Here is a 13115-nt window from a genome sequence, read left to right as displayed (position 1 = left end):
TTATTGAATTAAATCATATATTTATTTGTCATTGTACATATATACAAGTATGTAATTAATAATAGTCTTTTAAAAAAATGTTCAGGTAAAAAATACTTCATAATCAAAGTTTTTGCCTCAAGAGAGCTATGAAGAAGGCTCCTGTCCCCTTCAAATATACATTTATTTTTCTGTACCTATGTTAAAGTAGATGGGATTTGTAGCATAGAAATTTTGTAGTCCACTTATTTCCGAGAGGGCATCGCTACGCCATTCTTTATATAACGTATAACTGGGATACAAGAGAAGGGTTTGTAAGCCTGAAATTGGACAAAGGAAAATTCGAAAAATATCAGTAAAAAAACGTACCGTAAAATGTACCATAAAAACTTATCCGCAATTGTAGTATAAAATTAAATGGATTGTTTTCATTTTTTTAACTCACCAACGCCCAAAGCAATTTTTGCTACGACTACTAAAATAGCAAAAATTGGCAATTCTTCCATTGCTGAGAGAACTACGGACATAATAATCAACTGCATGGATGCATATAAAACCATTCCAAGTATACCAATCAAAAGGTAGGGTAAAATTAGTAAGTAACGTTTCTGGAATTACAATAGGTTATTTCAAAGATGACGAGAGTGTGAGAGAGAGAGGTAGTAAAACAAATCTCACCTTTGCAACACCCACTATCATGGTAACACAAAACACCGAGGCCAATAAAGAGAAAGCCAATACGACACTATTTTCTATTGTAACGGTTTCTAGAATTAAGTATGAAATATTAATATGGATTTAACAAATAGTAATAATAACAAATACCAGAAAAAAATACTTACTTGCTAAATCATTGGCAAAAGTAGAAAATTTAACTATGGTATCGATACTAACAACACCAACCGCTAAATGGCAAAGTCCTTGTAATACTCCAATAATTATGGCCAAGGTGGGTAAACTGCAGCAGCCTTTCATTTTGACTGTAACCAAGATTCTAAAATGTATTTAATAGAAATAATTTAAAAAATAAATAAATAATAATAATACAATATTAAAGTACTATTTTCCAAAATTATGCCCTGAACTTAACTAATTGCCCTTTGTACTTTTTGAACAAAATATCTGTGTCTACACTGAAAAAAAAAATATTCACATAATATGAAAAATTATGAAACCTCAAAATGGTACCACAATGGACTGAATAGTCTTAGCCTGATACATCGGGCCGCCACCTAACCTAACTTAACCTACCCTAGGTCATGCAATTTACTCATTATTAAGGAAAAATGAAGAAATTTTAATTAAATGAAAATTTATAATCTTTGATAAAAACAAAAATTCCTTCTTTAAGTTTAGGACACGAATCTTTGATTTTGATCTTTGCATTTGTGGTTTAAATTTTTTATACACTCCACCATAGGATAGGAGTATATTAACTTTGTCATTCCGTTTGTAACACATCGAAATATTGCTCTAAGATCCCATAAACTATATATATTCTGGGTCGTGGTGAAATTCTGAGTCGATCTGAGCATGTCCGTCCGTCCGCCGTCTGTTGAAATCACGCTAACTTTCGAACGAAAGCTATCGACTTGAAACTTGGCACAAGTAGTTGTTATTGATGTAAGTCGCATGGTATTGCAAATGGGCCATATCGGTCCACTTTTACGTATAGCCCCCATATAAACGGACCCCCAAATTTGGCTTGCCGATCCTTTAAGAGAAGCAAATTTCATCCGATCCGGCTGAAATTTTGTACATGGTGTTAGTATATGGTCTCTAACAACCATGCAAAAATTGGTCCACATCGGTCCATAATTATATATAGCCCCCATATAAACCGATCCCCAGATTTGACCTCCGGAGCCCCTTGGAGGAGCAAAATTCATTCGATTCGTTTGAAATTTGGTACGTGATGTTAGTATATGATATTTAACAACCATGCCAAAAGTGGTCCATATCAGTCCATAATCATATATAGCCCTATATAAACCGATCCCGAGATTTGGTTTTGGAGCCACGTGGAGGAGGAAATTTCATCCGAGTCAGTTGAAATTTGGTACATTGTGCTACTATATGGCCGTTAACAACCATGCCTAACTAGGTCCATATCGGTCTATAGTTATATATAGCCCTCAGATAAATCGATCCCCAATCACACAAAAATTGGTCCATATCAAGTTCATAATTGTATATATTTAGCCCCCAAAATAAGCGACCCCCACATTTCAATTCTGGCTCTCTACGTACCGTGCAAAAGTCCATATCGATTCGTAATTATTTGTAGACTTACCTACCATACCTTTTTTGTCTAATATATACCGAATGGACTAACTCACAGTTTAGAAAACGATGTTAAGAAGTTTTAAGATAACACAAACAAAGTAATTCGATTATGGATGACAGTCTTTTGTAGAAGTTTCTACGCAATCCATGGTGGAGGGTACATAAGATTCGGCCTGGCCGAACTTACGGCCGTATATACTTGTTTTTTTTTTTTAGTGTACTGAAAAAAGTGTTTTCGTGAGGCCAAAGATTTCATGTCCTTAAAATACGAATGCGAATTTTGCTTAGCATAGAAGACGCATTTATCTAATAAAAGGTTTCGGCTTAAAAAGCGGGACCTTAACATGAAAAAAAATTTGTTGGTTAACTTGGCTTTATTAATTCAGGAAAATTCTTCAAAATTAATGAAATTGTGTTTTAACTTGACTTTTTGTATCGACAAGCAAAACAACGTTTAAAAATAGGAAATGTTTTCAACATTTTATTTTGAAGAAATTTTTAATTGAAAGTCGAGTCTAAATTTGAAAATTTAAGTTGTTGTTGACACATTTTTCAAGAACTCTAATAGCACATGAAGAAAAAAGCTTAGAAAAAAAAAAACAAAAAAGTCAAATTTGTTTCCAAGTACAAAGTACCCGTAGTTCAATTATCCTCTTATTTAACTTGGAATCAATACCCAAACTTTTTAATCAAGCTCGGAAAACTAAATCACTTAAAAAAGTGACGGATTTTTTTTTATTTTTAATTAAAAAATTATTTTTAATCAAACTTATTAAATCAAACTAAAAACACTAAGACAGTTAAAAAAGTATATGAAACTTGGTACGTTTTTAATGAAAAACTTAATTGAGTTTTGTAATCAAAATCAATTAAATTTTTAATTGAATCAATTAAAAAATTAATTGAATTTTGCAAATGAAATCAATTAATTTTATAATCAAGTATTTTCTTAATGTCCAAATAAAACAGTGATTGATACTATCATTTTCGTGATTAAAGACATTTCAATTAAAAAATTCATTGGATCAATTAATTTCGTGATTGAATCAGAAAAAATTTTTTTTGTGTGCACGAATCATACATCCCTTCTCCCACGTCTATTTTACAATCCTCAAAAAGGCTCCATATGATATCTCTTTATCTTTATGTGCGTATGTTATTACATTCTTCTACCTTCTCTTTCTACACAGACAATGAGTCAGTTGTAAGATTTTTTCTTTATTTTTAGTTCATTTTTGCTTTTTTTGAATGATGCATTTCGCAAATGGTACTTAAAATGCAAAAATGTCCGAATGTTGTTAATGTTGAACATCTTTTCGGAATCTTCCGAACATATCTGCAATATATGTAAACAAAAAAAAAAAAAAAAAACGTTTTGGTGTTCAGTCGAAGCAGGGATCGAACCCACCACCTTTGGTATGCAAGGCGGACGTACTAACCATTGCTCCACGGTGCCCAACTGAATGTATGTTTCCGTTAAATAAAATTTGTTTAATCGGCTCGTGGGCGCCGCAAACTATGCTATATAAATAAAACTTATAACGATAATTGTCTATTGATGACAATAGTAGTAATAGTGTTACAAATTGCATGGTCCGCGGTTCGATTCTCCGTCCAGGCGAAAGGTAAAATTTAAAAAATTTATAAAATCGAATAATTTCTTCTACATTGTTTATATTACAGAAAAAGGTGCCAAGAATGAAAACACCTCATGGAAGTGAGAAAGATTTGAGGGAAAATGCAATTAGCCACAAAAGATTGTTTTTTCGAGTTAGTCTTTATGAAATTGTTTTCACATCCTGGAAAAGAATAAACGTTTACCACAACAATTATATACTTTTCTTCAAAATAAACTTCCTTCCAGCGAAAAGCAAATGAGAAACTATCTTTGTTTTTCTAAAATTTCTTTTGAGAGGAAAGAATAATTTTTTTGGCGAGTAGCAAAATTCCAAAGTAAAGGTGATAAAACTATTTTTGAATGCCGTTGGCAAATCTTTGCTTGCCATATACACTGAAAGAAGAGTTTTCCGTTTTGATGAAAGAAATTTTATACAAACGAAGCTTTCTTTTGAGGCTAAAAATTTTTCATTAACAAAAAAGAGACAATCATTGCAACGCTTGTCATAAATTCTGGTTTTTTTGTTCTTAAAAAATATTTTACACAGGGGATTTTTGTTTGTCTAAAACTTCGTTCCGGATGGTTGAAATTTCATGGCGTTTTTGCTTTTACATTTTGCATATTAGTTTTTAAACTAATAGGGTCTAATTGTGGAAAACTTCCAAAAATTCGTATTATCACAAATATGTCATTTATTCGCAAATGACGGACTTTTTACCAGTATTTTTGTCATATCATTCCACGGTGCGTCAGTAGACTTTGCTTTGAGACAATAACGAAGTCAAAACAAAACGCATCGTATGCTTGGCATGGCCATGGTTATCTCGAAGTTCGTAAAGAATTTGACATTTTCTTTCCACAGTATCTAACCCCTGTATATCAAAATCACGTTTTTCTCTCTGTATCACGTTTCGCTCTACAATAGGCGTATTCGTCTTGAGATTAATCACAAATCGATATTGTTGTTATTGGCGTTGCTTACAGATTCGATTCTCTATGGAATTCAACAAGGGTGGAGGGTGTGGATGCAATTAATTTCCGCCTATTTGGTCCAGAATTAGAGGGGATTGCGACAATATTTTGTGAATTATTTGTCCGCCTCACCAGTGAATGCCCGTGTAAAGACCGTTTCAAACTATTGCCACGATTGATTTGTGCATCGCTTGCAAGTTCTGTTATTTGCAAAATTTTGTTTACACATACCTGTAGTTGCGTATGTATTTGGTTTGCAAAGATTCTCAGCAATTTTACATATAATAATTAAATGAATTCATAAATGTATGGTAAATATGTGTGTCTGTTTGTATGCATAAACACGTTGCATTATTATTGGAAAGATGAGATCTAGAGAGAGAGAGAGAGAGAGAAAGATCTTTATTTTTGGACATCATTATGAAGATTTCGATTTACAATCCCTATAGGTAGAAATCAGATTCAGTTGCCTATCATTATGCAGTGGTTCCAAATCAAAAAACTATAGAGACAACTGCGGGTTATTTGAATACATACACGCAAAGAAAAAAAACGTTTGCAAAACGTGTACCGAAAACGTTTTTCTTTTGTTAGAGTTTTTTGAATTGCTTCGAAAATTTTAAACTTTTATCACCAAAAAAATTCGTTTGTTACAAAATTTTTATTTTTTCAATAAAAAAAGTTATTTTTGAAATAACAACACAGTCCATTTCGTTTATATCAAACACTGTTCTTTTCTGACTTTAGGTCTTTAATAAGACACATTTTACAGTTCAAAATTTAATATACTACAATGTAATGTTGAACATTTTTTCGGAATCTTCCGAATATATCTGGAATATATGTAAAAAAAAAACAAAAGCAAAAAAAAAAAAAACTTTGTCCGAAGCAGGGATCGAACCCACGACCCTTGGCATGAGAGTCGGACGTAGCTACCACTGCTCCACGGTGCCAAACTAAATGTTTGTTTCTGTTAAATAAACTTTGTTTATTCGGTTCGTGGGCGCCGCAAGCTATGCTATATAAATATAACTTATATGGATATTTATCTATTGATGACCATAACAGGTACATAGCTCAGTGGTTAGTGTGTTGGCTTACAATGTGCATGGTCCGCGGTTCGATTCTCCGTCCAGGCGAAAGGTAAAAAAAAATTTAAAAATTTATAAAATCGTATAATTTCTTCTACATTGTTGGTATTACAGGAAAAGGTGTTAAGAACTAAAAATCCTCGTGGATGTGAGAAAGATGTGAGGGACAATGCAATTAGCAAGAAAATAATGTTTTTTTTTTGAGCTAGTCTTTATGAAATTGTTTTTACATCCTGGAAAAGAATAAACGTTTATCACAAAAAGTATATACTTTTCTTCCAAATACACTTCCTTGCAACGAAAAGCAAATGAGAAACGAACTTTGTTTGTCTAAAATTTCGTTTGGGAGGAAAGAATTATTTTTTTGCGTGTAGACATACAGTTTGTCAAGAAAGTGTTTTGACAATGGGATAAAAATTATGTTTTGTTCCAAAATTAAATATAATGAAATTTTAAAAAAATATTTTATTATGTATTTTGCAAAGTATACATACGTACACAGAATTAAAAATTTAATAAAATATTTAATATTTCAATTATTTCTAGAATTTGAAATATTTGGCAATATCAAAAGACTTTCTTGACATACTGTATCTTCTGTGAGTTCGTTTTCGTTAAATGTTAGGGTATGGTCACACTGGTCAAATACTTGACGAAATTATGTATAATTTATTCACAAGTGCGGCCGAATCTTATGTATTCTCCTCCATGGATTGCGTAGAAACTTCTACAAAAGACTGTTATCCACAATCGAATTACTTGGGTTGTGGTATCTTAAATCGTTTTCTAAATTTTGAGTTAGTCCTTACGTGGTATATATTAGACAAAAAAGGTATGTGTAGGTAAGTCTACAAATAATTACGAATCAATATGGACTTTTGCACGGTACAATTGGTACAAGAATTGAAATATGGGGGTCGCTTATATGGGGGCTATATACAATTATTGAATGGGGATCGATTTATCTGAGGGCTATATATAACTATAGACCGATATGGACCTAGTTAGGCATGGTTGTCAACGGCTCCTCCAAGTGGCTCCTAAACCAAATCTCGGGATCGGTTTATATGGGGGCTATATATGATTTTGGGCTGATATGGACCACTTTGGCATGGTCATTTACTAAATTCACGTACCAAATTTCAACCGAATCGGATGAATTTTGCTCTTCCAAGGGGCTCCGGAGGTCAAATCTGTGGATCGGTTTATATGGGGGCTATATATAATTATTGACCGATTTCGACCAATTTTCGCATGGGTGTTTGAGGCCATATATTAACACCACATACCAAATTTCAACCGAATCGGTTGAATTTTGGTCTTCCACGAGGCTCCGGAGGACTAATCTGGGGATCGGTTTATATGGGGGCTATATATAATTATGGACCGATGTGGACCAATTTTTGCATGGTTGGTAGAGATCATATACTAACACCATGTACCAAATTTCAGCCGGATCGGATGAAATTTGCTTCTCTTAGAGGCTCCGCAAGCCAAATCTGGGGATCGGTTTATATGGGGGCTATATATAATTATGGACCGATGTGGACCAATTTTTGCATGGTTATTAGAGACCATATACCAACACCATGTACCAAATTTCAGCCGGATCGGGTGAAATTTGTTTCTCTTAGAGGCTCCGAAAGCCAAATCGGGGGATCGGTTTATATGGGGGCTATATATAATTATGGACCGATGTGGACCAATTTTTGCATGGTTGGTAGAGATCATATACTAACACCATGTACCAAATTTCAGCCGGATCGGATGAAATTTGCTTCTCTTAGAGGCTCCGCAAGCCAAATCTGGGGATCGGTTTATATGGGGGCTATATATAATTATGGACCGATGTGGACCAATTTTTGCATGGTTATTAGAGACCATATACCAACACCATGTACCAAATTTCAGCCGGATCGGGTGAAATTTGTTTCTCTTAGAGGCTCCGAAAGCCAAATCGGGGGATCGGTTTATATGGGGTCTATATATAATTATGGACCGATGTGGACCAATTTTTGCATGGTTGTTAGAGACCATATACGAACACCATGTACCAAATTTCAGCCGGATCGGATGAAATTTGTTTCTCTTAGAGGCTCCGAAAGCCAAATCGGGGGATCGGTTTATATGGGGGCTATATATAATTACGGACCGATGTGGACCAATTTTTGCATAGTTGTTAGAGACGATATACGAACACCATGTACCAAATTTCAGCCGGATCGGGTGAAATTTGTTTCTCTTAGAGGCTCCGAAAGCCAAATCGGGGAATCGGTTTATATGGGGGCTATATATAATTATGGACCGATGTGGACCAATTTTTGCATGGTTGTTAGAGACCATATACGAACACCATGTACCAAATTTCAGCCGGATCGGATGAAATCTCTTTCTCTTAGAGGCTCCGAAAGCCAAATCGGGGGATCGGTTTATATGGGGGCTATATATAACTATGGACCGGGCTATATATAATTCAGCCGCATCGGATGAAATTTGCTTCTCTTAGAGAGTCTGAAAGCCAAATCGGGGGATCGGTTTATATGGGGGCTATATATAATTATGGACCGGGCTATATATAATTCAGCCGCATCGGATGAAATTTGCTTCTCTTAGAGACGGACGGACGGACATGCTCAGATCGACCCAGAATTTCACCACGACCCAGAATATATATACTTTATGGGGTCTTAGAGCAATATTTCGATGTGTTACAAACGGAATGACAAAGTTAATATACCCCCATCCTATGGTGGAGGGTATAAAAACGTTTGGAAAACGTTTTTCTTGTGTTAGATTTTTTTTTTAAATATATTCGAAAATTTAAAATTTTTATCACGCCAAAAAAAAATATATTTCTGCTAAAAAGAGTTTTCTTTTTTTATGAAAGAAATTTTATACAAACGAAGTTTTCTTTTGAGGCTAAAAATTTTTCTTTAACAAAAAAAGGGACAATCGATGCAACGTTTAACATAAATTCAGTTTAACATAAATTCATCCACAATCGAATTACTATCGAATTAATTGGTATATATTAAACTAAAAAAGACCGATTAAATACGTATATAATTAAGTTTAAAGTTTCTATAGAAATACAATTTTGACAAATTAAAATTTTGACAACATTTTCTATAGAAGCAAAATTTTGACAAAATTTTCTATAGCAATAACATTTTGACAAAATTTTCTATAAAAATAAAATTTTGGTAGATTATTTTTGGCTCGAGTGGCAACCATGATTAACAGGTTGGCTGATAAGTCCCCGGTCTGACACATAGATGACGTTGCTAGTATTAAATGCATGTTATTTTTATATAGTACCAACTTTCAAATGATTCGTGTCAAAATTTGACGTCTGTAAGTCAATTAGTTTGTGAGATAGAACGTCTTTTGTGAAGCTACTTTTGTTATTGTGAAAAAAAAAATGGAAAAAAAGGAATTTCGTGTTTTGATAAAATACTGTTTTCTGAAGGGAAAAAATACGGTGGAAGCAAAAACTTGGCTTGATAATGAGTTTTCGGACTCTGTCCCAGGGAAATCAACAATAATTGATTGGTATGCAAAATTCAAGCGTGGTGAAATGAGCACGGAGGACGGTGAACGCAGTGGACGCCTGAAAGAGGTGGTTACCGACGAAAACATCAAAAAAATCCACAAAATGATTTTGAATGACCGTAAAATGAAGTTGATCGAGATAGCAGAGGCCTTAAAGATATCAAAGGAACGTGTTGGTCATATCATTCATCAATATTTGGATATGCGGAGGCTTTGTGCAAAATGGGTGCCGCGCGAGCTAACATTTGACCAAAAACAAGAACGTGTTGATGATTCTGAGCGGTGTTTGCAGCTGTTAACTCGTAATACACCCGAGTTTTTCCGTCGATATGTGACAATGGCTGAAACATGGCTCCATCACTACACTCCTGAGTCCAATCGACAGTCGGCTGAGTGGACAGCGACCGGTGAACCGTCTCCGAAGCGTGGAAAGACTCAAAACCCCGCTGGCAAAGTAATGGCATCTGTTTTTTGGGATGCGCATGGAATAATTTTTATCGATTATCTTGAGAAGGGAAAAACCATCAACAGTGACTATTATATGGCGTTATTTGAGCGGTTGAAGGTCGAAATCGCGGCAAAACGGCTCCATATGAAGAACAACACACCAAGACAACGCACCGTGCCACAAGTCATTGAGAACGATGGCAAAAATTCATGAATTGGTCTTCGAATTGCTTCCCCACCCATCGTATTTGCCAGATCTGGCCCCCAGCGATTTTTTCTTGTTCTCAGACCTCCAAAGGAAGCTCGCAGGGAAAAAATTTGGCTGCGATGAAGAGGTGATCGCCGAAACTGAGGTATATTTTGAGGCAAAACTGAAGGAGTACTACCAAAATGGTATCAAAAAATTGAAAGGTCGTTATAATCGTTGTATCGCTCTTGAACGGAACTATGTTGAATAATAAAAACGAATTTTGACAAAAAAAATGTGTTTTTCTTTGTTAGATCGGGGACTTATCAGCCAACCTGTTATGAACCGATTTGGACCAATTTTTGTGTGATTGGGGATCGGCTATATATAACTATACATCGATATGGACCAATTTTGGCATGGTTATTAGCGGCCATATACTATGTTAACACCACGTTGCAAATTTCAGGCTCCGGAGGACAAATATATATATATATATATATATATATATATATATATATATATATATATATATATATATATATATATATATATATATATATATATATATATATATATATATATATATATATATATATATATATATATATACACATCCGGCTGAAATTTGATATGTGATATTAATATATGCCCCCTACACACAAAAAAATTTGTTCTGATTCAATCACGAAATTAATTGATCCAATAATTTTTTTAATTGAAATGTCTTCAATCACGAGAATGATAGTATCAATCATAGTTTTAATTGGACTTTAAAAAATTGATTGATTTCATAGCAAATTTCAATAAATTTCCGAATGGTGAGGATTGATGAGAGGAATGAGGTGAGATGAATATCTTCACATAAAATTAGTATTTGGATAATTGATGCCAGACTTCAAGAAATCCAATCTTTTTTTTGATACGTTGTCTCAAAGCGTGCACCAGAAACTTCTCCCCGATTTGTAATACATCCAATTCTATTGTCTAAATCAAGATTGTATTGTTGGAATTCAATTGCTGTTATTTTGTTAGATGCTCTCGCTTAGTTTTTCCTTCTATTATCTTGCCTTTATAGCTCGACTGTATTTCAAAATTAATGCAGGTTCAATTGGGCAGGATCGCCAAATTGTAGTCTCTCCCAATGAAAGACTTATTTTATATTTTATAGAAATTCCGTTTATTTCTGTGTGATTACAAAGTCAATTCTTGAATGGAAAAAAATGTATTTGAACAAAACTAAAAAAATTAAATATATAAAACTATGTGTACTGAGTTGATAGTAATTTCGAAAACAAGTAAAAATACCCAGCAAAAAAATTTGGAAGTTCTTCCAAATTCACAACTTTAAAAGCACTTCCAGAGGATGCACTCCCAATGATGTTCTTTCTTTTAACTACCAAGGAAGTTCTTTTTCATTCAATTTTTTTATAAGGTGCTTTTTTCATACTTTTAATGGGTAATTTTAATATATTTTGTTTCAAATAGGTTAAAAACAGAGTAAGAATTCATAAAATGGTGCACATCATTTAAATTTTATTGACAAAAATTCTAAATCCAATCTGAAAAAATTGTGAATTTTTGAAAATATTTGAGGTCAAACGTTTCAGACAAGCGTTAGAATCCATTAAAAATTATTAAAAATTTTAAAAACAATTTATTTGACAAAATATCACAGAATTTTTTGATTTACATCCAAAACATTGAATTCGGATCACACCTAAAGAAGTGATGCTAATTCAGTGCAACGGATGTTGAAATGGAGGACTTCCGTCCTATGACAAGCCCATGTTAAATTCATCGCTTCTGCGTCAATTTTGCATCACTTCCGGATCCAAAAAGAACATTTTCAGTACATTTTTGGCGACGCTTTTTTTGCTGAATAGTAATAGAGTGTACCTACAGATGTTGATTGCAATACTCAATTAATTTTTTCACTAAAAACGTAACTATTTTCAATTACATTCTTACCTGACTTATTCCCATTTTCAGGAAGCTCCGTTAGTGCTACGTTAGCTAACGAACTTTTAAACCGTACTATGGGCATTTCTCTCATCTTGCCTATATATTCCATATGCCAGTTGGGATCTTAACTACAAAAAAATTTTCAGTTGAAGTTAACCACAGAGAATACGAGTATATTTCGATTTTACTTTCTGTTAACTGGGAGTTAAAGTCTAACGGAGCTTCATGAAAATGGGTGTGTTTAGTTTGAAAAATTATTGTTTGAAAGAAATTTTTAGTTAAAGGCCGGTATGCACCTCTAGCGAAAAATTTCATTCCCATAAGAAATGCATTGCTATTTATGCTAACGAAATTTTCGGTAGCGTTCAATTTCGTAAGCTGGTACGCACCTCTAATGAAAATAACAGGGTTGTCAAAAGCATATTTTGGCAGCAAACATTTAATTTATTACAATCATTGTGTGCGTAAAAGTTTTAAAAGGTCTGTAAATAATAAACAATTTATTTGAGGAATATTTGGAACATATATTAACAATTTTTAAAAGCGATTAGCTGGTTTAAAATTTGTGTACACAGTCCTGTTTTTTGTTGTAGACTTGAATAAATTTTTACTACCGAAAATTTCGCTAGAGGTGCATACCGGCCTTAAAAATTAAAAAAAAATCACTTTTTTATTGACATAGTCTTCCGAGTTAGATTACAAAGTTAATTGTTAATTGTATCAATTGTATCAACTTTTTAATTGGAAATATTTTGGTGATATTTTTTTCTGTGTAATGATAATGTAAAATAATAATGGTCAATAATTATAAACCGATCCACATATTTGACTTTCGGAGCGTCTTGGAGGAGCAAATTTCATACGATCCGATTAAAATTTTGATATGTGATGTCAGTATATGCCATCCAACAATCATGACCAAATTGGACCATATCTGTTCATAATTACGTATAGTTCGATATAAGCCGATGCCCTAATTTGATTCCCGCAGATTCTTGAAAGAGCAAAATTCATCCGA

At 33.6% G+C, this 13115-nt stretch overlaps 1 protein-coding gene across 1 annotated transcript; it reads right to left on the bottom strand.

The window, feature by feature from the left end:
• On the bottom strand, positions 1–12118 carry LOC142240065 (uncharacterized). Its single transcript, XM_075311785.1, has 6 exons — positions 12104–12118; positions 4866–5086; positions 822–973; positions 658–746; positions 425–587; positions 1–299 (listed from the first exon to the last, which is right to left on the bottom strand). The coding sequence occupies exons 1-6, from the start codon at positions 12116–12118 to the stop codon at positions 163–165; spliced, it is 777 nt and encodes a 258-aa protein (XP_075167900.1). The 3' UTR covers positions 1–162.
• Between the last annotated feature and the right edge of the window lie 997 nt (positions 12119–13115).

This window comes from Haematobia irritans, chromosome 5 (assembly GCF_050003625.1).
Source record: "Haematobia irritans isolate KBUSLIRL chromosome 5, ASM5000362v1, whole genome shotgun sequence".
Classification (NCBI taxonomy): Eukaryota; Metazoa; Arthropoda; class Insecta; order Diptera; family Muscidae; genus Haematobia; species Haematobia irritans.
The sequence above is the reverse complement of the archived record's forward strand: the minus strand, read 5'-3'. Positions and strand labels throughout refer to the sequence as shown.

Coding starts and splice junctions, on each gene's coding strand:
- LOC142240065 (XM_075311785.1), bottom strand. Junction 974..4,865: donor TTCCATAGAGAATCGAATCT/GTAAGCAACGCC, acceptor AATACATTTTAG/AATCTTGGTTACAGTCAAAA. Junction 747..821: donor TTTTGCCAATGATTTAGCAA/GTAAGTATTTTT, acceptor ACTTAATTCTAG/AAACCGTTACAATAGAAAAT.